This window comes from Halyomorpha halys, unplaced genomic scaffold (assembly GCF_000696795.3).
Source record: "Halyomorpha halys isolate HHAL.00 unplaced genomic scaffold, Hhal_1.1 Scaffold3373.1, whole genome shotgun sequence".
Taxonomy (NCBI): Eukaryota; Metazoa; Arthropoda; class Insecta; order Hemiptera; family Pentatomidae; genus Halyomorpha; species Halyomorpha halys.
In genome coordinates, this window is record NW_027105628.1 from 40,392 (window position 1) to 67,922 (window position 27,531).

At 29.1% G+C, this 27,531-nt stretch overlaps 2 protein-coding genes across 16 annotated transcripts in view; both read right to left on the reverse strand.

Annotated features, from left to right (window-relative positions):
- The window catches only part of LOC106691818 (transcriptional repressor CTCFL-like), a 41,935-nt gene extending 21,025 nt beyond the window's left edge, over nucleotides 1-20,910 (reverse strand). For 6 of the 15 annotated variants that reach the window (XR_010844891.1, XR_010844887.1, XR_010844888.1 and 3 more), the window contains exons 1-9: nucleotides 20,773-20,910; nucleotides 19,408-19,547; nucleotides 10,448-10,507; nucleotides 8,057-8,101; nucleotides 7,689-7,736; nucleotides 5,630-5,677; nucleotides 3,153-3,200; nucleotides 3,000-3,059; nucleotides 1,949-2,017 (exon numbers count right to left, since the gene is read on the reverse strand). Coding sequence is in view for 3 of the 15 variants with exons in the window: in XM_024363387.2 (XP_024219155.1) it covers nucleotides 1,949-2,017; nucleotides 3,000-3,059; nucleotides 3,153-3,200; nucleotides 5,630-5,677; nucleotides 7,689-7,736; nucleotides 8,057-8,101; nucleotides 10,448-10,507; nucleotides 19,408-19,459 (430 nt within the window). In the remaining 12 variants the exon portion in view is untranslated. Of the gene's footprint in view, nucleotides 1-438; nucleotides 530-1,948; nucleotides 2,018-2,999; nucleotides 3,060-3,152; nucleotides 3,201-5,629; nucleotides 5,678-7,688; nucleotides 7,737-8,056; nucleotides 8,102-10,447; nucleotides 10,508-10,596; nucleotides 10,761-11,177; nucleotides 11,317-19,407; nucleotides 19,548-20,772 lie in introns of those variants that run through there. The other 9 variants (XM_014437713.2, XR_010844894.1, XR_010844893.1 and 6 more) reach the window with 9 other exon arrangements.
- A 1,855-nt stretch (nucleotides 20,911-22,765) lies between these two features.
- LOC112211526 (uncharacterized) lies at nucleotides 22,766-27,293 on the reverse strand. The gene is made up of 5 exons (XM_024363383.2): nucleotides 27,260-27,293; nucleotides 26,833-26,984; nucleotides 24,767-24,886; nucleotides 23,576-23,713; nucleotides 22,766-22,902 (listed from the first exon to the last, which is right to left on the reverse strand). The coding sequence occupies exons 2-4, from the start codon at nucleotides 26,923-26,925 to the stop codon at nucleotides 23,603-23,605; spliced, it is 324 nt and encodes a 107-aa protein (XP_024219151.1). The 5' UTR covers nucleotides 26,926-26,984; nucleotides 27,260-27,293; the 3' UTR covers nucleotides 22,766-22,902; nucleotides 23,576-23,602.
- Between the last annotated feature and the right edge of the window lie 238 nt (nucleotides 27,294-27,531).

Below are 27,531 nucleotides of genomic sequence, written 5' to 3' on the forward strand. Positions count from 1 at the left end.
ATTAAATTAAAATAAATTTAATTTGTTAATTAACTTATTAATTATTAATTAATTAACAAATTATTTTGTGTGTTATGATCTTTCCTTAAAATATCATGACATCATCCTCGTACATCAATCAATAAATACTCATAATAAGTGAACATCTTACGAAAGGTAAGATAAGAAAGCCAGGGCCTTCATCCCTTGGCCCGGAATCTTATAGGTCCTATAAGAGTTAACGAAACAATCTTTAGTAAATAATGTCATATATTTGGAATATACCTCTGCATGGCCTTATTTATAAATATATATATTATTTACAGGTTTGTGATTCTTCAGTGTCAGTATGACACGTATTTGGTTTAGTACGTTTTGACTGTTAATAGTGATTAACATATCACTTGTGAAAGTTAAGGCAGCATCTACAAAATCGCAACAATAGCCAACATTCATTACCTTTGCAGCCAGAAATTTCTTCCAAGCCTCTGACCTAACGGAGTAGCACAACCATTCTTCAGGACCTTCTCTCCTTGTCTCTCTGACCCATCTGAGTCAGAAAAGTTTTTTCTAGTTTTGTACTACCTTAAAGGAAATTTATTTTACCTAATATTGATTATTTTAGTTCTAAAGATTTTGTTTTTATTATATGTATATATTTCCAATAATTAGCTTTGCAAAATAAATGTTTATATCCAAGCTACTTTGTTTTGTTTTTTTGTTGGAGATTTTTTTCAAAAGACTTGATCATTTTTTGTGGTTTCAACATAGGTAGTAAAATATCTTTTCACAGAAAACTTTGTCCATATATTAATATTATTGACAAAAACATTACGTAATGGGAAGGGGTTCAGTATATTATTTTGTTCCAGGCAGAGGCTCTGCTGATGGCAGCCCTGTATGCTTAATTGAGGACAATAATGTTAGTGAAAAAATATTTCATTTGCACCATACATATAGAAAATATATATAAATTAAATAATAGAAAATAATAAATACAAAAAAAAAAATTAAACTTGGAGTTAAATAAACAACTTACACATTAGTATAATTACATGCACTATTCATAGTCATCCTGGGAAACTCCAATCAGGGCTTGTTCCCAATTGTGGAAGAAAAAGCAGGAGTATAGGAGGTTAGGTGTTTTGTCCCTGACATTGATTCGAATTCAGTCAGAGGCATGTCAAATCAATATGATAAACATAACAGATTCTAGCCTTAATCCAATTTTGATGAAATCTTCAGAAATTGTGAGGATATGTACCTTGATGGTCCCATACCAATTATATCAAATTACATTTACTACTTTCATTTACTCATGAGTAAACGTTTTTTCCTAAATATATCCTTTATTTCGAAAACAGCTCGACTACTTTGGCCTAAATTCAGAAAAAAGTTTCTGATAAGTGTAAAAAAGGTCCAGTATCAATTTTATCAAATTAAAGCAACTACTTTCTCTAACATCAATTTTGACCCAAAGATGGATGATATACTTGCTTTTCAGTTGAAGAATATTTATTTTAATTATAAGTGTTTTGTTTTTTTTAAAAGAGAATTAATGCAATTTTATGTCGGTATTATAGCAAATTTGTATACTACAAGCTGGTTTCCCTTTAAATTGTAACAGTCTTAATGTGTCGAGAAGAAATTTACTTTAACATTTGTCCCAACCTACTCCAATTCTTTTCATATTTTTCTGTATATTCTTATCTACTTTTTAATTAGAACAAATGGTATTCCAAGAAAAACAAAGAAATGACTAAGACTGAAAATTATTAAAGATGATACACTAATTCAAAATTCACAGATAGCACAGAACATGTGATGAACACAAACATCAAGAAAATATCGAATAAGATCCAAAAGGTAAAGAAATTGGGGCTTAATCTTTATCTTATAGATGTCATTTTATTTTGAGGTTCTTTGCGTGACAGTATTTCATTTAGTTCAAAAAATAAATTTTGCTCACCTTCATCGGAAATAAGCAGTTCTTCATGCTTCACATATACTTCTTGTTTTACTTCAGTAATCCCACCTGCTGACATGAATATAATAGTTAAAACAAAGCATAGGAAACATCTCATTATGCATCGACCCAATTTAATAAGATCATCAAACTCACTAATCGGGAAGAAAACAAAATTATAACTTATTACTTACCATAATGTATAAATAAAATGATATTTTGATATGATCCAGAATTCAGCTATAGCCTACTATGGCTATCATACCATGGCTAACAAAAAATGCCAGCAAGATGTCAGCTTATGTTGATGATCAAATTGTGACAGCTTATGCTGTCAACCTTGTAATAAAAACTCAGAACAAAATAGACCAAAAAAAGTTAATTTTGCTGCAAACAATTATGTAGTTCTACAAATTTCAGGAATGTGTAAAAGACCCGCTGATTAATAGCTAATTAAGTGCCATCAAATTTAGGGCTATTAGGAAATGGAGTGCATTGCACAGACAATTTTTTACTATCAAAGTTATGTGGGTGGTTTAGCCTTTAATGATAAAATTTTAAAATTATGTAACAGAAACATACGGTACCACTTAACCAAGTACATTCTCTTAATCACAGGATGTGATACTTTTACAATTTATAAAAAGAGTAAAGCACACAAAGTTAAATGTTTCGATGGGTAACCTAATGAAACTAAAAACAACCCTCAGTATTTTACAACTCCACAATCATATCAGGAAATATTTCTAGAGCAAACTATAACTTCAAATCAATTACGTGGTATAAATCATTTTATAATCCATTACTAAATCAAGAAAAATTTGAAATCTGAAAAAACTTTCAATTATATGCTAGCGTACTACTATTATTACTAAAAAAGAAGAAAATAAACCAAATATAGTCTTTGTCAAGGTCTCTATAATAGAATAATAATTCAAATAAAACAACAAATCAATTAAACTGCACAAGTCGCACTATAATCACTAAATTAAAAAAACTTTTGGGCCCAATTAAACTTTTAGTACTAATATAACTCAACAAAGGAAAAACTTACCATTGGACTCAGTATCAAAGGTCATTTCTTTTTTTATAGAAACATTCCAGTTACTTGAACCTGAAAAGTATATAAATTACATGATTTTATATTTGTATAAAATAATAATTGTACACTACTCACTCAAAGATAAATAAAATAAATATAACTTACTTTCATCAGGAAGATAAATTATTTCCTGTCTTACATGAATAAGTCCACCTATCAATATAAAAATTATAATTATAACAAGCCAAAAAAAACTCACATTAAGCATACAACAAATAAGGAATCTTGTAACCACTGAACATTTTACAAATGTTGTCATTAAATATTTTACACTGGCGTATAAAATGGTCAACTCAATATTTATGAGAGAAAAATATCAAAAAATCATTTGAGTGATAAAAAATAAAATAACATGAATATAATATGGTCCCAACAAATAATAATGCTTTCATGCTTTGATTAAGTCAGATTTCAGCTGCCTAACACCAATGAGTACAATACAAAAAATGAGTCATAGAAAAATACAAAACTGTTAATGAATAAAATACTAACTTGTAAAATATTATTAGACATTTGTGACAATAAACTTTTTAAAAAGAAATTTTTTGATTTCTTTGATCAGGGTTTACCACAGTTGAGCAGTATTTGCTGAACATGTATTTGGGAATACAATTTAATTATTCATTTTCCTAAAATAATGCAATTAGAATCGTCAAATATTTTCAGGCGATTATGAATACTACTTGGTATTCATTATTCATGAATACATTCAGTATTTGTATTCATAATAGATGAATACAATTTAGAATACTTGGCTACGATTTCAATCAGGTCTCAGGAATTTAATACGGTAGAACTTTGTCATTCTTAGATATAAAGATGGACTTCAGGTAAATCAATTATAGCAAGCAAACGAGTTTCTGACAAATTCTAAGCATATACTTCAAATACATAATTTCAGTTTTGTACAATTTTTTATTTCTGAGCAAGAACGCTGTTCATATACATAGATTATCTAGCAAAACTTGGTTGTTTGGACTCATGGTACCTTAACATATGTATTTCTGTTGAAAATTCAAATATGAAAATAGTATTCCAAAATTATTAATTCTTGTAGTATCTTCCTGACAGACAAAGTCTTAACTGGGTTAGGATTAGCTTTCATAGCCAGAGCTAATACAGGAATATCGCTAATCAAGGGAGGAACCAATTTTTTGAGGACTAAAACAATTATATACAAAAAGTATTTAATTCAAGTACAAACAATTCAAAATCTTCATCTCTGCTTATTTCTTCCTCTTTTTCCATACAAAGTTCTGAATCAGTGGTTGTGGTTCTTTTCCTTTTGAATATAAACATTGTACAAATTTTGGGAGGTATTTTGTTGTTGTGATTTTAACTCCTATAAAAGGAAAGTAAGAGAGAAAAAATCTTTTTTTACGAACCTACAAGACAAATAAATTTCCATTGATACATTTATTTTTTCCAGCCTACATAAAGGGCAAAGTTGTTGGTATTAAAAAAAAAAAAAATTGCTTGCCTATTGATATATAGATCTTTTAAAATGAAGTGGATGACAGTAAGAATTGATAAACATATAGACCAATATAAAATATACACTCAACAGAAAAACAAAAAAAAATGGACACTTAATTTTTTTTAAAAATAATTATTAGTAAAATGCTTGTTTTTGTGGATGACATGGTTAGTAAAGAGGAGGCTTGGACTATGTCCATAGAAATAACCCCAACAAGATTAAAACTACACAATATAATCGCTCATTTTTTGGGAAAACTTAACAGGATTTAACTCTTCTAAACTATAACGAGGTACTTCTGAAATTCTTTAATTTCTTAACAAAGGGTTTTCTGCCATTAAAAGACACCTTATTTTATTCTGTTAAGGGATAATGGTTCTTTTGAATGAAGATGTAGCCTGGACTGATACCTTAGCAAGAAAAGCCTGTGGAATCTAATATATAATAAATTTGAATTAACTAAGTCAACAAAGTCAATGCTTCCTCTGAGGGAGCATAGATCTAAAGTGAGGTGTCCTTAGTTGGACCCCAATACCTCAAAAGACACTGTAAAGGAAAGAGATTATTTGCTGACCACCAATGGGGAAACAGTTTAATTTACAGGCTATTAATTAAGTCTCTCTTTAATCAGTATCACTAGACATTCTTGACAGAGTACAGTGATGACCAGGAAAGTGATTTGCTAAATGAACTCTCCAAGAGTCACTGGCCTTTTTCAAACAATCATTTATAGTTTGGGTGGAATAAATTTCCACGCTTGTACTGAATTCATTTCCATTAATACCAAGGCTCTGACTGCACAGAGGTAAATTGAGGAAGTGTTCCTTGAGGCTGTGCATACTATTTTCTGCATTTATTGGCGAACACTTTATTTTTATACAGGATATGGACACTTGCATACCATTAGAATTGTCATAGAATACTTTGGGCCCATCTATATTATTCTACTTAATCTCCTGATCAGAATCCAACAACTTACAAAGAAACTAATTATTACCACAAATAAAAAATAAATGAATTTACCAGAATTAGTGTCCAATTGTTTGCATACTGATGAGTGTATAAAATAAATCATAGAATGGCTACTACTACACATTTTTCTCACCTTCATCTAGATCATCTTTTTCTTCTTTCGCATGAACAAGTCCACCTGCTGATAGATAAAAAACATTATAAAAGGAAATATTATATTATTTGGTGATAAATTTAGGTACTTTTTTTAAACATAAAAAACAATAAAAGTTTAAACTAAAACTAAATTTAACCAGCATTCAAGATAGAATACATCTCATCTCTAGGATCTACATGGAGTTTCAGGTTTTAAGTGGCCAAACTGAAAATATGAACTAAGGACCTCAAAACAAGAAAAAAATTTCCTCTGAAGGTATGTCTGCAAACACTTTCTTTAGGAGATATTCACACCTAAAGAGTTTCATTGTTATGAATTATTTACGTTATATGAAATAAATAAAACCTATCTATTTGAGAAAATGGTATATTTGCTAGAATACCATGTGCTGATGGTATTTTTGCCCTTTTACGAAATGAAGAAAGGAGTGCGACCATATTACAATATTTTGATGATAATCCATCTAGCAGTGTACAAAGAGCTGGAGCAGAATTAAATATTACGCCAACTACAGTATGGCGAACTCTCATTGCAGATGGACTTCATCCATATCAATGGGTACAAAATTTATTACCACAAGATTTTTGGCAAAGAAGACATTTTTCAGATTGGTACTTAAACCAAGTTGAGCATAATCCACAATTTTCAGGAAACATTCTCTGGACAGATGAAGCTACCTTCACAAGAATAGGTATCTTCAATCAGAAAAATAATCACCTCTGGTTGCAGGAAAATCCACATGGAATTCGTGAGCATTATTTTCAGCACCAGTTTCAGTGAAATGTGTAATTGGGGATAATATACAATATTTTAATAGTTCCACATTTTTTGCCACCTCGATTCAATGCAGGCATATTTCTGGAATTTCTTAATAATGATTACTATGATTTAGTTAAACATATTCCACTACAACTGCGAAGGGACATGTAGGTTCAATTAGATTGTTGTCCTGCACATTACGGAAGAGGTCCACGACAATGGCTAAATGTTAATTATCCCAATCAATGGATTGGCTGAGCAGGACCAGTGGCTTGGCCTGGACGCTCTCCAGACCTGACACAACTGGATTTTCTTGTTTGGGGTGACATTAAACAAGAAGTCTAAGCAAGGCCAGTCAATGATCTTAATTCCTTATGAAGAAGGATAATTGAATCTTAGGAAACAATAACATATATCCAGTGACGTTCTGCCACTGCTGCTGGTGAAAAAAGATGCCGAGCCTGTCTTAATCCTCAAGTAAATCACTTTGAACAACATTTAATATGAATTTAATGTATACATTTAATTAATAAAGTAGTTGGAACAAATAAATAAGTTTTATTTATTTTATATAACCTAAATAATTCATAACAATGAAAATCTTTAGGTGTGAATATCTTCTAAACAAAGTGAGTGTGGACATACCTTCAAGGGAAATTTTTCTTTTTTTGAAGTTCTTATTTCATATTTTCAGTTTGGCCACTTAATCCTCAAACACCCAGTATAACAAATGGTAATAACTACCCTATAATAAAACAGGAAGAACACATCAAATGACTAGAAATGTCAGCTTTATTGAAATTAATTAGAAAAAAAAATTTACGTTAAGGAAATAAAACATTTTTTCAGTGATTTAGCTGTGTTAGACAACAAATTATTCAACAAAACAAATGATACTACTCTGTTTTGATTCCAGTCATTAATTTCTTTCTTTTATTCTTTTGTAATATAAAATTAAGATTTTTTTTATTACTAACCATGTAGCAAATAAAGAGCAAAACACATTGTTAAGATTAATGAAGAAAATTGGGCAAAAGATAAATAATTAAGAACGATTGCAAGATTTTAGGTGTTTGGCGGTATTGAAAGAGATTTTTAGGTCCCAACCCCAAATTGTTCTAATATACCCTCATTGATATTATTGCACACCAAAGCTATCTAGTCCACTATTGTTTCTGACCATTGAAAAGGTTGCTGAAGGTTTATTTTAATTCTCATTAGAACGAAATTTAAAAAAAAAAAAAAATGGATTATATAAAGTTAATATTTTCCTCACCAGAATCAATATTTGGTTTCTCATCTTCTTTAGTTACAATAGTGGAAACTGCAATAAATTCCAATAATTAATTCATTTAAAATGACAACCAAAATGTGTTAATGAATTCATTCCTTAATATTATACTTAGTAAGATTTGTAAATGAAACAGAAATATTCATTATCAAGACAATCAATAGAAACAATAATTTTATATGGGAAAAATTACTAACTGCAAAGGAATAGTAGCAACATTTAATGAACAAATAGATCAAAACAAATATAAATAAATGTTAACAAATTAATGCAATAAATAAACGTTATCTGAGTGGTTTTAAGCATACTGATTGGACTTATCTGGAAAAATTAACTAGATAAGAAGTTCTAACCTTCATCTGGGATGATTAGTTCTTGTTTGATAAAAGTAAGCCCACCTGCCAACAAGAAAATAATAATGAAATAATCTGAGAAAAGAATACATCTAATTACATATGCCACAAATTTGATAAGAAATTTTATTCAGGAATAAATAAGGATCTTAGTTACTACACATTTTACTTTAGGTACACCCTCAAATATAAATATTACAGCTACTGTACAAATATTATACAACTAATACACAAAACAGTCAAGTTAAAAAATATCTAAGGGGAAAAACTTAATTAATTTTATTCAATAATATAAAATAAAATAACATGAATTATAGAAGGAAGGTGCCAGTGTAAACCAAGCAAGAAACAAAAAATAAATAAATAAAATGAAATTGATTTTACTTAAAAAACACTTTAAATATTTAAAAGATGATTTCGAAATATATGATTATATAGAATTTAAAAATATATATTAAAAAAAAAAAATTAGAGTCAAGATTTTTTTAAAACTTTATGGAATATTATTTGCTCTTATCTTTAGAAACAAGAGGGTTTCCATTCCAACATCCAACACTGATGACTTCTTATAAGATTTAGAGGGTAAAAAATTTTGATTAGTTTAAATGGCCGATTTCAAAGGATCTGAGGTAAACAGCAACCACTCATTTCAATTTGTACAGTAACCAGACATTTCAATTTTTTTTAAACTGAAGCACTCTAAATATTGCCTCCAGTTTAACTCCAGAGGAAAAATAACAAAAGTTCAATAGTACACTTCATTGTATGTTAAAAAGGGAAGAACTTCATCTAATTTGTGAATTTTTTTAGGGCTAATAGATTAATTAAAAAATCCATGGTTTTTGATTTCAGTAGTGCTTGACAAAGTTGAAAAAGCAGATTTTTTAGTCAATAAATATACTACATGGAAAAATGTTAAAAGTTTTTTGTTTTTTTTAATTTGTCAAAAGTTGAATCGAGTGGAAAACTGTCCTTTTAATATTCAGTGATTCAAAAACACTGGCCAATTAATTATCTCTGATAATGATTAGTAATAAAGTTTTTTTCAAGAGCTACAGACTTATCAAACTTAAAGTTATCAGACGTGGACCAGTAAATATAAACTTCTTGGGCCCCTGGTCATTAGTTAGTGTTGGAAAGCTGGAAATGGTTTTAATATGTTCAAGACCAGAAAATAATAACTAAAGTTTGCCAGATTCCAAGTAGTAGGCTAGGACGGGAGAGGAGTAGAGGAGGTAACTCAAATTTTTGGAATTTCATAAGTTTCAGACCTTTAACTTATAATGGTGCAGCCTGAATCCTTTATTCTATGATTAACTAAAGAACATTAAATTATGAGCTAAAGGAAGGCCATTATAAATTTGGTCCAGGAATACTGTCCAAATCAATGCAGTTTTAACAATGATTTCTACCGACTTTGGCAAGAAATTAAATATATTATATTATTTTATACATATTTCAATATACTACTTTATACATTTTCACACCTACTCAACCATCTATTTTAATTTTAATCTACTTTCAGTTGAAACACATACTTGAAAATTGGCAGGCATATTCCTTTTAGCCAGCAAAGGAAGGAAAAGTTCCCTAAAGTAAAGTTTTTAATGTTAATAAAAATCATACTAAACAGATCAAAATGGCAAATTCAACTTTTAAATTGAATAGATTTATTTTTGAAGATCTAAATGGTGTCACTAAATGGTAATAGCAATCAACAAACAAACTGCACCAGCAGGTGCCATCCTCAGTGAAGGATTTTGTGAGATCTACTATTTTGGAATGAATTTATAATGTTAGTTACTCACTCGAAGCAGAATTTAATGTTCTTTAATTACTGGATTTGAAAGATTATGCCAGGAAGCACAATTTTGAAGTAGCAAATGGAAACAAAAAAAAAAAAAAATATCCACTAAACCTAAAATTCTATTTTCATCTAATTTGTGGACAGATATAGAACAAAACAACATGTGATCAAAGCTGTATATCTTTTTGACTTTGATAGTTCTACTATGTTTGAAGACTTTAAAGTTCATTAAGTAATTGAAAAAAATAATTGAAAGATCAGAGAAATCAGTATAAATTTTTGTTCTAGAAATAAAAATCTAACATTATCTCAGCAATATATTATAGTAGTCGTTCCCATCTCATAGTGGTCTATGGACCACTAGACCAAAATTGAATCATATACAGCTCATCCCTACTCTCGGCTTTGGAAAAATGAGTGCCCTACAGAAAATATTTCAAAATTAAGTAACTTAAAAGTGTATTTTGAGTCACTTTTATTGTGTAACTGCCTCTTAAATCCAAAAATAACTTAATAAATAAAGGAGTAACAACAGTCCTACAATACTCTGAAACATCCAAAAGGTTTTTTTTTTTTCAACTTACATGAAAACTCAGTTTTATCAGTCATTTCTTTTAGTACAGGAATCTCAGAACTAAGTAAACCTGAAAAAGTAAACAAAATACATGTTGTATATAAAAACATTGTACTTATAGAACTAAACTAATTAATTAATTATAACTATCAATTATACCTTTTATTTGATGGAATGATTAACCTTATAAAATCGATCTTTGTATTTTCAATATTGATTCTCTAACATAACAGTATTGAATAAATATTTAAAGGTAGAGTATAACTTTTAGGAAACTGATTTATTTTTTTAGTTCTGTCACACTTCAGTTGAATATCAAAATTCTGCAACAAGAAGTATTATTAAAAGTACTGTCCTGATAACTGTTCAAATTAGAGTAAGTCATTCTGTTGGCGGAAAGGTTGAATTGATGATCAACTAACAAACAATGAGAAATGTTTGTAGTTTTTTAATTTACAAATAACTGACTAAATCTCAACATTAATTATCAATTCAAAAAATCGGATCAACTGGTCCAACACAATATTATACAATCAGTTTTTAATGCTAACTTTCATAAATCATTATTGGCTATTGTACTCATCAATTTAATTTATTTGAAAACAATATATACAAAAGTAATAATAAAAGAACCATAATACCTAATACCAAATGATTAAACATTTTATCACATTCATAGTTGAGTTATATTGTAAAGCAATAGTTATATTATAAAGCAAAATTATAGGTAGGTACTTAACTACTCACACAAATAATTTTATAATAACTGATAAATTAAACTTTCTTGAATTCAAAACAAAATCACTAAAAACAAGGAATATCAGCTTAATCTGTTCACTGATTATAGACGGAATACCGAGTAACACCGAAAGCAGACGAATGCTACCGAATTGGGAGATCCCCCACCAAGCCACTCCCCCCATATAAAAATAGTTGTTACTAGAACTCCAATAAACATTTTTGGATAATTATTTACTTTCAATTTTTTTTTTAATAATGATGTTAAATTATTATATTTTAAAAGTGAATTAAAGTCTTTGATCGCCCAGGTTTTATTTACTGGGAAAACAATTGCCTAGTATATAGATATAAATAAAGACCTAGTCGATATCTTAAGAATGTGCTAACATATCGTTCTCAAAATCTGAAGCACCAGCAGTAAATATTTGAAATCCAAAGGCTGCAGACCTCTGCATCTAGACTTGATTAATTAAACGTTGTTCTTCCTCGTATTTTATTAATTTACTCTTGCGTTATTTCGTCAAGTTCTGACTGTATTTTTTCATCTTTTGATTTGTTTTTTTTTTGTTCTCAATATTTCCTTCAATTACGTTTTTTTTCTCCTTTAGTTTTTCTAGTTTCGATGTTTGAGTCCTGAATGGGAGTTTTATCTACGATTTCTCCTCAAGAAATTACTCAAATGCTAGAGCGTTTCTCAGTTTATTATATTTTTTTTTTGTCAATATATTTCCGCTTATTAGTTTCAATTTATTGTTAATTGGTTTCTTTAATTGTTCTATGGATTAGTTCTTATGATAATCCCCAAATAGCATATTTTTGGGTATTAATTTTAATTTATTAATCATAGATTTATAAACGATAGGGTCATTCCACCTCAAATCAACACGCTTTTAAACCACACCATCTCTGAACTTCTTCAAATTGTCCTCTGATGTATACACATAGACTTGGAAGACTGTGCAATTGTATTGAAATATCCCAACTCGTTTTTAAATTACAGATCAGTTAAGTTCTCGCAAATGGACCAAATAGAAGACCGGCATATATTGGAATTTCTGTGTAAGCTTCTTTAATTTAGCTAGATATAGGATAGGGGTAATTTTAAGTATATTCCATACTCTTCATTTGTCACTGTATAATAATAATAATATTCTTTATTTATTCTATATCCCTTTAGAATATATACATACATATATATAATAGAAATTATTTACGACGCAAGGAGGGGTAAACTCACTTCAATTCTTCATAAAATCAGGTGACAGAGGTGCCAGTATATATAGATTAAGATAAGTTAACATTTCTCAAAACCTAATTCAAAGTTTTTGTTTTTATTTTCACAGAAAGTACATATTTTAAAATTTATTCCTTGGATAGGTGTTGATGTGAATAATAGGGGATAATATGAATGCGGGACGGAAATGGTTTTAACGTTAAAATAATTAAAAACTAAAGCTCGATTGCATAATTTAGGTGATATTAGGAAATTCTTTTACTTTCGCAACCCTCTGATTCCATGTTAAAAAAAAAGTCCTTTGGTAGATCTTTCCTCATCCCTATGGAATTCTATTCCATCCTTCATTCATAGTTCTAATACCCTTCCAACCTTCAAATCCCGTATTTTCGACCACCTTTTGTCCACCCAATTCCGGAAAAATAACAATTGAAAGTTTCAAACAAAGTTTATGTATTTTCTGTTCTTAACGATTCAAATTTTCGTTTATTCTTGTAAATATGTATATTAAAAGTAAAATCATTTTTTTCACTCCTAGGGGGGCAGTTGCTCCCTCTTGCCCCCTCAAGGTATGCCCATGAGGCACAGGATGCATATTATTTTTGGGCCTTGGCGGATTTTTTTTAGGAGCCCAGTGAGGATTCATTTTTTGGATCTGGGATTGATACAATAGTCGATACTCTTGAGAAAATCTGATTTTGGAATATGTGGTGGATTTGTTTTGGGGGTCCAGAGGGTTTTCATTTTTAGGGCAGACTTGTTTTGAGGATGCGGAACTGATAAAATCTTAAGTTTTAGACCAAATATGTATAACAATGTTTTCCCGCTTATCATCATCACATTTTGTAAGGTTGATATATTGTGACATTTCACTACCATATACAACTTACAATTAGACTGACAATATAACTTAAAAATAAAAGGGATTCGGGCAGAGTAACGACACACAGCTACTGAATAACTAACTTTATTATCAGCCTCCTCTGGTATATACAATGACAGGATTGTTGATAAACTTAAAGGTAACTAATCCTAATAGTACAAGGTTTCAATTGCTATTTACAGACTGTATATACTGCTAACTTACATATAATAGTTCACGTGAAAGTTGCTTCACTGATATTACATGTACTACCATCTATCATGCCAGAGCTAATGCGAAAGTACAATCGTGGCTGTAGCAATCATACAGTAGCAGTTATAATGATGTCACTGATTCTCCTCATGTCACCTGGTAAAGTGCGGGATAAAATGGGTTTTTCAAAATGATTTTTTCGATTCGGGAGAATCGGCAGCATTGGTGGCTAAAGAAAGAAGTAACAGGTAGCTGTATCTAAAGGCAAGGCAAATTAGTTTCTGTAAATAGAATGTTTGAAAAACATGATGGTAGAAAGTTAACAATTCCATTGGAGTTTGTAGGCATAATATACCAGATTTTTCAAAATGGCCATGCTATAATTGTAAGTTTATTGTCATTAACTGCTAAAGCAGTGTTCCGAAAGTGGGTGTCTCAAGGAAAGCCACTTTTTCAATGAATAGCCACACTTTAGTTTACTTTTATTTCATGCTATCTATTTTCTTACCTTATTTTAGTGTATATCTTTTTTTTCTCTGATGAAGCCCTGCAACATGGGGAGAAACATTGGCTCACATTAAATAGTTTAATTACTATTAGAGATTTTTTTTTAATGCATCTGAACCACCTTCCTTTTATAAAATAGTAAATACACAGTGCTTCCTAGCTTTTACTTCACACTGTTTTTTTTTTCTCCCACACATTTAACACTTTAAAGATAATTGAGGCCAAATTTTTATTTTATTTTTTTCTTAATCTGGACAAAGGTGCCCTGGCAAAAAAAGTTTGGGAATTGCTATCTCGAAGTATTACAAGTATAGTATCTTAACCTACTATATAGTGCATTTAATGATCTTCAATAGACAGAGTTCTTAATGTCAATAATTCCTGAGATACTGTTTCTCTAAAACAAACTTTTATTTTCTAAATATTTTTTCATCACAAAAATCGTTAACAAGGTTGACCACTTAATATACACATATACATTCAAATAGAGAAGACTATAATATAACTGTATAAATATTATATTATATAATGTATCAGAGAAGATGGTTGGGGATGCCGTCAGAGAAGAAAACAAATAAGTTAAAAATGTATTTATTAGTGCCTTATGCCTTAATAAATAAGTTTTTAACTAATTTGAGTTCTTCTCTGACAGCACCCCCAACCATCTTCTCCTCATATATATTATCCACATTCAACTATCTTCTAATCATTATATAATGTATAATAAGGAGATATTTTAACCTAGGTCTAAATGAAAAATTAATAACTTAACTGTGTCATCAATAGAGTATAGACAATTGTAAAAACATAAAAGGAGAATAATAAAAAAAAAAAAAATTGGGTCATTTGATCTAATCAAGTATGTGAGCTTACAGAAAAATAATAGTGTAATTGTTACATTGTGATATAAATATATATAAATACAAATTAATAATTGTATTATAATTTTCAGTCTTGGGAGATACACTCTTGCCACTCAATTGAATTTGTTAATGAATAACAATGCTTCTTCATAAGTCCTTTTCAGTTGAGGAATAATTCAAAAATATTCATTTAATTTTATGGTATTAACACTAAGCTAAGAAAAAAGTAAGACTATAGCTAAATTAACTTTAGTTGCTATGGATTAATTTTGAAAAAGCAGTTGTTATCTGTTTGCCCATAACTATTTTTATGATACTAATTTAGTTATTAGATGAATAAGCAACTTCCTACTAATAACTAATGCTTTAGTTATGAAGCATTAATAACTAAAATATAAATCTGTAACAACTAAAGTTAGTTTAAATATAGCTTTATCTGAAGCTAATTAAGACGTCCACATTTCAATTACAAAACTATCACTCAATCACCTGATTCAATATTACTGGAGGAAAATAACAACTATCATATTTTTCCATGTTTTGTTAAAGATTATTAGAGTCATTCATACATAGCATTTTTCTTATAATATTTTTTTTTTTTGCTATTTTTAAGTGTTTTGTCTTATATGAGGCATACTAAGTTATGTAGTACATCCATGTATTAAAGTTAATATAAAAATCTCATGCATATTTAATATATATAATATTGTTGCAATGTACCAATTTTAAAAAGTATGCAGACATTGGACATTGCAGATATATTTTTTGTATATTGAACATTGTTACAATGTTGAAATTTTGATTGTCTCCTGAAGTTTGTTATAGCTGATATATATATTGTATCTTTAATATTAGTTTTATAAAATTTAATTATAATAAATTTATCTTTATCAGTTGGAAAAGTAGTAAACTGTTTATGAGAATTTTTGAATTAAATTTTTAACTTATAAATGAAAAGAGTGAGTAAAATCCATTAATTCGAATTAAAAAAATGAATACTGTTTAACTTTTTTTTGTGTGTGTGAAATACTTGAGGATTTTCAGATGGCTAATTGTTATATTGAAAGATTTAATTCTTCCAGAATAACGTTTCCATTATGTAAGCTGCTTAATTTTTATCATTTAGAGTCTTATAAGCCCAGTATGATAAGAAGGCATGTCTAAAACCAAGTGATCTGTAAATTAAATAAAAAGAATTAGATTGTTGTAACAGAAAAAAAATGTTCATAACCCTTTTATTTATTAAACATAAACTTTTATAGAAAATATAACATTCACAACTTGACAAACTAAAAACCTTTATCATGCCATTGTCGGTCAATTTGCTTCTGGATCGATTCTATTGTTTTCTTTCTAAACTGAAAAAAAAAAACTACTTTTTTTATTCCTTAATTTTTTTTTTTTTTTACAAAATATATAATATAAAGTAAAAAAATTAAATTATATTTCTTCAATAAGCTACATTATAGGCTTTGTGGCTCAAACAGAGAGGCCAACATCAACATGGTTTCCATCATCCACAGTGCATGTAGATAGGAATGAATTTTAAATGTGAGTAGTTTTTTCTTCAATATCTTACCCACTGATCAAGACTTGGCTGGGATACAATTTCCATTATAATTTTTTGTGGTGTGTCAATGACTGTTCTCTCTTAACTTTACTCTTTAATACTTGAAATTCTTTCTTGCAATCATCATTTCCATTCCATCCTTACTCCTTCCTAAGTAATTTATATAATGGGTATACAATATTTGATAATAAAGGAATAAATTTAGCCAAGAAATTTACAAGCACAAGAAAACTCTAAAGTTCTTTGAGATTTCTAGGTTCAGTAGCTTATATGACAGCTTGAACTTTTGAATCTGTTTTTTTTTTTTTTCATCCATTTGGCAACCTAAATATTTAAGAGTTTTTTCTAAATTTACACTTCACAAGCAGTCAGAGCAGCCTTCTGTAATGACTATTGAGCCTTAGCTCACTCTAAGTGCCACCACTAATTAAAATACCATCCAGCATTGCTATCACACCACCCATACCATCTACCAATGAATCAATCTTTTGGAATTTGCTTGTAGTTGATGCCACATCAAAAGTTAATCAAATATGCTACTACCATCATCACGATTCCGACATTACAGGACTAGATGGCCAACCTCTGAGGGAGACACAACCTTTGTCGCAGACACTCCTTATCAAGGCATTTTTCATTGTATTCACCATTATGCCCATTAACACACAAAGCATCAGGAGGGGGATATGGTGAGAAGACACCAGGACATAACCATAGCACCGAAACTCCTGAAGAGATACACAGATAAGAGCCAATAGGGAGCCTACCCCATTCTTATGTATTGATTTATACACATTAATTAACCATACTAGCATAGCTTACCTCTCAAGGGATTACAAATGGTTTAAGAAAATAAATAGGTATGCTAACCCGAAGACAAAATGTTTCTCTATTTTAACCCGTTTTTCCTCACTATAAACTTTTATTTCAGCACACAATCAAGAGTTCCTGTAGCAAAACGTGAAGCAGATCCTAATGTAAACAATGTTGAAACAAATCTTTAATAGTTGTAATAGTTAAAACTTCATGAAAACAATCTTCTACTTTGCATAGGTCAAAAACAATAATGAAATCCATTTTGGTAAAATCTTTGCATCCCTACACTCTTTGCAATAAGTTTTCAGGCTTGGGAAAAGAACGTTGGCCGATCTGTAACTGAGGGCTAGTTGTATGATTATAGTCACCACAAATACGAACAGTAACATCCTTCATCATAAGGGGCACAATAGTCCATTGGCTTTAATATACCCTCTCCAACAAGGCAATTAATTTCTTATTTTACCTTATCTTGTACAGTGAAATAAACTATTCTGACCTTAATAAATTTAGGTTTAGAATTTTCAATTAGGTGAAGTTCAATTCTTACTTGATTAAATCTACCTAATTTATCATACAAGACCAAATGTTCAAAACATATACGCCCCAAGTAATGAAAGACTATTTGAATCTATAAGGTAAAAACAAAGTTCTTTATAGCAAAGGTAGGACCATCTTCCTTTTATATAAAGAGCCACAATAAATAATTTAATTACTGTTTGAGTTATTTTGACTGCACCCAACCATCTTTCATTTATATATTACACATGGTCAATAAACCATCTTCCAATAAGATATTCATACAATTTCTGAGCATATGGCTTACAACATATGGATTGACCTTGGTAATATGATATGAACCTTGGTAATATGATATGAACGCTCAACAGTAAGTTGATCAATTCCTACACATTACATCCAATTTTTCAAAAATGTGCAGGGGTAAAATGGTGCTTAATTATCTTGTATCTCTCTGAAAATTAAGTGAACCACTATCAGTATTAATTATAAGAGAAACATTCAATCTCTTCAATAAGAAACATTGATTCAAAGTTCTTAGAATGATTTTTATCTATAAAGTGTATTTTTTTTTTTTTTTTGTATCACATTTGTTCCTTGAAAACATTTTTTTTCAAGCAATAAAGATTTATTACTATGTGGACATAATCTAGGTCAGAACATAGATAGACAGAACATAGTCCAGAGACTATGCTGTGACCCTCTTCAAGACAAATTTAGCAAGCAAAAAACCTTAACTCACTGTAATAATAATCATTTTAACATTCAGAACTTGTCCAAACCTTTTCTGTGTTTAATACAGTTTATTTGTAATGAGCATATGTAACATTAGGTTATGTACAAATACAGGTAAGTTTCTTAACATCAAATATATCTAGATGATTTGCTACTTGCTATTTTAATATTGGTCACTAGTACTGCCTTATTTATTATAAGGGCAAAAAAAACTTCTGTTTTTTTTTCTTTTAATGCCTTTATAAATATAAAAAAACAAACTAAAATTTTAATATATCTGGTGAGTCTACTCATAAGAGTTTTCATACAACTTAGTTGGCTAAGAGCAGTATAATAATTCCTTGCTATATCTTGAATACTATATATCCCATATAAATTTTAGTTTTGTTTACTTATATAGTTTGTTTTAGTTCACAATTTAATTATCCTTTCAAGAATCTGAAATATTCTAGTAGAGGTATAGATTTCAAATTAATATACTAAAGCATTTTATTTTATTTTTTATGTATTTCGATAATTTTTGCGTTTATATTCCAATTGATTTTAAATATAATTGAAGTCATTTTAATTTTAATAATTCTATAGTAACATTTATTGTGTTAGTAACGATGGAATCCATGGGGGAGAGGGAGATCCTACATGAGTAAGGTTTATAATTACTTAAATTATTAATAATTGTCTGATATAAAGTCTTGACTTTTATTTTTACCACTTAAAATTCATTACAAGCACTATGACCTCTTTCAGTAACAATATTTCTAAAGTAATTTGAAGAAGGTGCTCCGGTATCACTTATCAGGTATTGCTCTTACACATGACTTAAGTGATACTACAATTTATCAACCACATTTACTTGATAAGCACAACAAGATTAATATAGAAGAAAAGTATAAAATTAGAATTTACATACTCAAATAAGGCTTGGCCAACTTTATTCTCAGATATAACAACCAAGTGGACATCAATTTGCATTATTCCTAATTTTTTTGTTATCGCTTCAACAACAGCACGACCATAGCCCTTTTTCTTTTCAGTATCAACTGTTTGAACCTGTGAAATTTATCATATGTTTCAATAAATAAAAAAAATCAATAAAATTGAATTGATGTTTATTTGCCTAAAATTAATAAACAAAGTATTTTTGTTTATCAGTAAATATTTCGGCTAAATTAAAATTCAGTTTTAAATTATGTAAAAATTTTTCTAACAAATGATAATATAGGATAAAGTACACTTTAATCATTAAAACTAGTTCTAATTTTGTAAAGAATAATTTAAGCCAAGTAATATCTGCACGGCATTAGGTAAGACTACTTTGTGTATAAAAGAGGGTGCCCGAAATGTTTTGCTTGGCAAAGAAACATTAATATTTCTTTGTGAAACAAAGAAAATCCATGAAGATCATTTACTACAGAAAAAAACAACTTCTTCTTAATTCTTTCCATCAAAATAGCCTAGATTAGGGTATTGCTCAGCAACTTCTTTTCCAAACTTCGGTCAGTTTCCTCAAGGGGTATTAAGAGTTTGTTCCCTAACAGTTCTTTGGCAGAGCCTTGTGAATTCTAAACAAGAACTCTGCCAGCTTACACTGCTTTCAATACCAAATCAGTACTGGTGGTACTGCTGACCTCTACCAGGAATGTTTTTCGACCTTACAGTCTAAATCCACCGTGTTTAGTAAGAGCAGGGTTACTTCAAGCAGGATGTGGTTTGTCGCTATGCATGGACAATCTAGGGTTTACAGTGTCATCAAGAACTCAGCACAACACTTGAATTGGCAAGTTCTAATTCACTTATTCAGAATTGATTAAATAAAATTACAATCTGCTTTATCCATAAAAAATATTTTAACCTAAAACTATATGGGAAAGAATTAAAAAATTCATTACAGGATGTGACAATGACATTTCTAGAAAGCCATAAAGGAAAATGGAGAATACATTTATAATTAAGAATATTTTGAATTAAAAGAAAAAATTAATCCACCAATAATACATTTGGGGAAGACTTATTTTCTCGAACTCAGAAGTGAATGAATAAGAAAAATTACTACAGTATTTGAGGAAAACAAATATTTTTTTGGAAAATGCAATAATGAAATATGAAGAGTGTAGTCAAGACGTACATGATGGAGAAACATTAAATTGCAGAAGTGAAATGATTTAGAAGATTAATCGTTATCTGTGAAATATTCACTATTAATTAATGACCAATATCAATAATTGAATTAGATTTAGTTTTTTATAGTGAAATATAATAGTGAACTTATACTTACTACTCCAATACCACCATAAAAGGTATGAATTGCCCATGACAGCAAAGATGATCCACGAAACAACCCAAATCCAAAATTAAGAGTAATTGATGTAGTAATTAAGTTCTTAGAACCAGGGTATTTATAAGGCCATATTTCATTAATCTGGTCAACATGCTCAAGGCATAGTGGTCTGATTTCAACACCTTCTGGTAAACTAGATAATGGATATATTTGTTTAATAATATTTAGAAATATATGAATAAGTATGATATGATATGATACATGAATAAATATTACTTGCTAGAAATAGTGTTATTAAATTCTTCTTTTTCTCTCTTATAAATGTTATTACCACGTAAATGGGCAGCTTTGAGTCCAAACTTTCAGAAATGTAAATTCATTCCAATCAAGCAGAAAAAAAAATTGAGATACTATCATAATTACTTTATTTGAAATTCAATGGATGTCCCAACAATAAGTATTTTATTTATGAAGAAAATAAATATTTAAATAAAAAAGAAACAACAGGAATGTGCTTTTGTCTTGTTTTTCTCTCAATAGAGTAGTAGGTTTGAAAAAGAAAAAAAAAGCTACTTCCACAAAACATTTAATAAGTTTTAATATTTATTAAAAAATTTAAAATATATGTAGTATCATTTGAAATGCCTTACTATTGTATAAGATCCATGAAATAATGATCGATTTAACAAATTTTTAGTACAAAAGAAATATCCTTAGAAGGAAAACTTTTTTTTTATTAAAATTTTAAAAAAAAGAGAATTGTTTATTAATATACTTATTCTATTTTTATCAGGCATGGCAACACAATATCACATTTATGCAAACCAAATAAAGCACATTTCACATCAACTGACAAAAAAGATGCATCAATTGGAGATAATACATGAAATTAAATGAAAAAATAATCTTTAATTTGGGGCAATAAGCCCTCTAAGAATAACATCAATGTAAAATTAAAACAGCATTTGTCTAGCTACATTAATTAAATAAATACTAGAAGACAAATTATACAAATAAAATAATAATTCAAAATAGAAATAAATTTACATATTTATACAGCCTTGCATAAACATTCATTATTTACATATACATGGAAGATTAATCTTTGAGGAGGTGGAGAAATATAAAGGATTTAAATGAAGTCAGGGAAGAAGCTTTGAATGGAGATAGGTAAGGAATTGAGCTGGCACAAAATATGGAGGATTTTTCATCAGAAGCAGTTTTGTGAGATGGATAAGAATACAGATTATGTTTTCAAAAGGTGGATGAAAGAATCCAGGATATGATGGTCTAGAGTATAAGAGGATTTTAGGGTCAAGGCTTGGTGTTTGGAATCTTCCAATAATATCCTAGACATAAAGTAATCTTTTTAATTCTACTCTTAACAATTAAATAATTTTCACCTTCTTAATTAATTTAATTCTCTTTTCAATGAAAAACAATAGATTATAACATAATTTAAAGTACAGAAGAGACAAAATTAGTACATAATATAACACTTTTTATTTCTTTAATTACTTCTAAATATAGTTTTCTTGGTACCCATAGGGGTTTATTAATGAACATAAAAGTGATAAATAAAAGTTTTAAATTTAGGATATATTTTAATAGAAGAAATTATTGGGACAAAGGCAATTAGCCAGCAATAATGAATTTTAAAGAAAAAAAAAGGAGTGAAGACAGAATAAGGAATCCTTGAGAATGACCTGAGAGGTCGAAACGTCGGATGTTAAAAAATAATAAAGTTGAGAGAAAAGGATCAAGATTGTTTTAAAAAGAAACTAAACCACTCTCAAACAACTATATTAATAAAAAATAAATCTAATAGTTTTCTTATTAACTGAGAAGCAAATAAGATTTTTACATATTTAAAAAATAAAATACTCACTGAACTTCTATTTCTCTGGCACAGTACCAAGGTAACCAAAAAATTACATCATTTTTAGACACATGTAGTTTATAGGAATGTAAAATTGGTTTAACAGCTTCAAATGAATTATTGGTCAAGCAAGTTAGGTCGACTATTTTATAATTATTAAAAGGAACTTTCCTGGTTGTCAAGAGTGCTTTTTGTAGGGTTATTGTCTCAGTATCGTCATAACATAAAACTGACCCAAAAAATTCAGCCTGTAAAATTAAAAAAAAAAAGAAAAATTAATTTTTCATAAAAAGTTCTTCTATTTTATGAAATAGTTGCAATGAAACATAACTTAAACTTATTGAAGACAATGGTGTCCCCAGAGGCAGTTAATAGTTTGACATCTCAACTCATTACTTTTGGTATAGGATTAGAAAGCAATGATGCTTGTAAAATAAAATAGCTTAGGAATTAATCAGGACAACTATTGTTGTCACTTAATGAGGTAGCATAATCAATTTAGATTATTGATCACCAATTTGCCTCCAGCCACTTAAAAGAACTGATGTACATATTTAAAAATTAATTGATTTTTGCTCAATCTTCAAACCCTGCCCTTATTTTTCAAAGGTTACATTTAATTTAATTATTACAATACTTGAAATTCTTAAAATAACATCATGCTAATCTTAAATGACACAACTGTAAAATTTTGTGAAATTAATTTAGCTGTGTTGGTGGGCTCAAAAATGCATTCACTAGATGTTTATAAATTGACATAATTGTACTTGAAAAATTCCTGCATTGATGAATATTTAGTACAATTATGTTGATTTAGATCTAGTAAATACATTATTGGGCCGGCCACACAATAAAATCAGTTTCACAACGTTTACCGTTGCTTCATTATTCATCTGGACCAGCGATATGATTTCACTTTACCATCTGCTTTTCTTAGCTGGCATCTTGTTAAAGACCCAAAATCCTAGTTTTAGATCCCATCATACCATCTGATATTGTTTGTTTGTTTATCCATAAATTAAGACGTAAAACCCACCGGTCATCAACGCCAGCCACCATCTGATATTAATAATACCAATTATGATTATAAATATAAAATGAATCTCATTAAAAGTAATATAAATAAACTAATATATAAAATTACACAAGTTACATTATAAAATTATCCATATGTCCTAGCTGTTAGAAAATTGTACATGCATAACTATTATTCCCTAATCCTCTCTGTTTAAATTTAATACATCCATTAGTTACATTTTTTCTAATATGTACATTGATAAATTCCTGAGTGTACTTATCAATCAGTCTATATTTCAATAAAAAAAATGCAAATGGCTGTGAACATGGGCGTAAGCAGGATTTCGCCCAGGGGGGAGCAGGGCTCAGCATATAACATGCACGCACACACATACATATATATAGTGATCAATTTCCCCCCTTTGATAATCAACAATTTTTAAGGTAAAACATAATTTGAAACTTGAAGTTATGAAATGAAACAAATTGAAATTTTGGAAACAAAAAACTTGTCCAGCTTAATAATACTAGAAACATTTTCACTTTTCCAGTATTATCCCATCTATTATGATAATAAAACCCAACATAGAACATCATGTCCTAAATCATAAGCAAATATTTTAAATTTTAAACATAATTATATAAACAAACATTATCTACATATTTTTATCATGAGTTAAAAGAATTAACAGAGGCTTTTGGAACTATATTTTGTGAATAAGTGAACTGACCTGACAGAGTAAAATACTTCCAAGACCAAGAAAAAAATAGGTGAATTGACTTGTCTGACTAGTGATTGAGAAAAACACTTCCAACAGCAAAAATAAAAATGTGCAAAATACCACACTGTCAAGTGAGATCCATTACATCAATTGCACTTTCTTTACAATTTAGGTGGGATATGAAAATACCATTCTTCCCTTTTTTATGAAAAAGATATAACCATCTTTGGCCACAGAAATCACCTATCTCTCCAAACCACAGTAAGAAAATAATTTCATTGATATTAAGGCATTTCTACCTGCCTACTGCTACAGTCAAAAAATCATTTAAAATTCATATATCATAATGCTATATACTATGTTCTACACTTACTCCAATTATGATATAAAAAATTATTCCAAGTTTATAATTTCCAGAAGGAGCCAATATTGCCACCTGAAAGTCAGGGTTCTTTCTCTTCCATTTAAGAATTGTTTGCAAAAATTCATGAGCCTTGAAAAAGTGTACAGAAAAATTAAATGAAATAAATAAATTCACTAGTTCTATTGGATACATAAGGAAAAATGGTTTGAAGTTCTTAAATATTATAGAAAAAAATTACAAAATAAAAATTACACCATATTTTCAACTTAAGTCTTAAGAACAATAAAAACAAACATTACATTAATTTAAATTATTATAGGGAATCTGATGAACTGGATACTGTACCAATTACAAAATTTAACTCCACTTCTGAACCAAATCAATGAGCCTTTTTTTTTTTTTTCAAATATAGGTGATCCTTATTTAGGACACTACTGTTTTAAATTTAATTAAATTTAAATTTAAATTAAAAATTAAGCTTAACCATTTTAAACAACATAAAATGTGCAACGCAGGTGTAAGCAAAATTTTACTTTGAAAAGGTTGCTAACAAAATGTATTTATTTTTTTTACCACTGTTTGAAATATACTTAAAGATTTGAAAATACGTATTCATTAATGTTTTGGATATGTTTTTTTTTCAGAACACCCCTTTTTTGTATGTGTATGGTGTGTCAACTTACTTAGCATTTGACAGAGGTTTATGCTAAACTCAGTAGCTCCTTGGTTTCCAAAGATATTTGGATAGAACAAAAACCATTTTAAACAGCAGAAAATGTACATTTTTTTTTTTTTTTTTTGCTCAGTATATAGTCACTTTTTTAATTATAATTTAACAAAAATTAAATCTTTTTATTAAATTATTAATGAAAAAACAGGGGAACATTGTGAGGGCTTAAAAACTTCGAATTCTTTCTGCATCGATAGTTTTTTTTCCATTTCCCCAAAATACTTATTATTATTTTTTATTTCTCTCACATTTCCGAGGTATAAAAACTACATTCTGGATAAACAAAAAAAAAGAATGATTGAAGAAGATGGTCGGGGGAGGGGAGGTGCGGTCAGCAAAAATCAACATAAATAAATATTTTTTTGTTTATTTATGTAGTTCTTTGCTTTCCCCCTCCCCCCCCCCCGACCATCTCCAATCAGTAACCTACGGTCAACTATCTACACCTAGAAATAAAAGAATATTTAGTATTTAAATAGTCTTTGTGAAACTAATATAGTGACATAATAAACATGACTTTTTTTTCAGTGGCCATCTACTTTCGAAGAATGTTTAAAAGTTTCTGATCTGGGACTGGAACTTCCCTCATTGCCTAGGAGCACTAGATGGGAAACATGTAGCTTTACAAGTGCCTATAAAAAGTGGTAAATTTACTACAAATCTTAATCCAGCATTGTGTTACAATATCTTAGACTTGATGATATATGTTGTAATTGTTTATTGGTTCCTCAAACATTAAATGTCCAATTTATATTAAAACCGTGGATGCGTTATGTCTCAGTTCATACTTAGCTCTCTCCAATCACCATACTTTAATTAAATCAACTGTCTATGAGACACTCCCGATATACATCAACATATAACCCACCTCATACGATCAGTATTATTGAGTCACAATTATTCTACGTGATATATACAAAGACAAGAGTTAATATCATTGCTACAATATACCCCTCAGACTGGCAATAAAGTGATGAAAATCGATACTGACTCAATCATATTTACCGTGTAGGAAAAATGAAAAAGTGATAAATCAAACGAATAAGCTTTTAAGTAGTAGTGGTATGTTACCGGACGTTGTATGTGCCGACTATATCTGCTACATTGCCGCTAGAACTCAATCTTTTCAGAATGTTAATTGTTTTCATTTCTTTCATTATATTACAAATACAGGGTAAAAATATAGAAAATTTTAATAATGCTAAATAATGTCGAAATTAATGATGCTTGTTGAATAATATAGTTTGTATTAGTATATGTTCATTTCTTAAAACACTCAGAGAAATGTAACAATCACTGACAATATATGTTTATTAAATGTTATATAATGTTAATTAAAACTTACATGAATAGCTAACGGAAAATTATTTCTCAGTCTGAACAACATATCAGGAATATCTTCAACTGGGACATCTTGCAAAGGATCTGTTACTTCCATTTATTTTTCAATTATTCCAGATTTAAAAAAAAAAAGAAAAAAAGATCTTGTACAGCTCCCTAAAAAAAAAAAATTAAAATGTTTACAATACATATTTCTAGTAACTAAATGTCTGCCAAGTACATAGGTCAGTACTTTTTTCATATATTTGATTCGAAATTAAGAATTTTGGACTTTGCTAATGGAAATATTAAAATAAAAAATGATTTGTTTTTCTATTTGGCCTATTAAACATATATTTTTTAATAAGCAGTCTAGATATTTAGGAGGTTAAAACCCAAAATTAAATTAACGGTTTTTTAAAGAATATTTAGGAACAACATAGCGCAATCACCTGAGAACAGTAGTCAACTACGATCACCTGGCAGCACGAGACTACTGCCCGTGATGTCGCAATAACTAAGGAGTCTGAAATAACCTACTGTTTGAAACTAGCAGTTATCGAGATAACGTGTTACCAGACAAAACTCGTTATTTTAATCACTCTTTCATCTGGAACGTCAGTTCAGCAATCAGTCAACAACGAATACATTTATACGATTTCCAAGACGATTCAAACCTTTTTCAACTCAATTCTAATCTTTTCCATTATGAGTTTAACTTTTT

Bases quoted from the DNA above. Each gene is read 5' to 3' on its own strand.
- LOC112211526 (XM_024363383.2), bottom strand. From the start codon at position 26,925: ATGGAAGTAACAGATCCTTTGCAAGATGTCCCAGTTGAAGATATTCCT. The intron at 24,887-26,832 runs GTAAGTTTTAAT...CACTTTTTCAAG, and splicing joins ATTTTCCGTTAGCTATTCAT to GCTCATGAATTTTTGCAAAC. The intron at 23,714-24,766 runs GTAAGTGTAGAA...TATTAATATCAG, and splicing joins TTTTTTATATCATAATTGGA to ATGGTGGCTGGCGTTGATGA.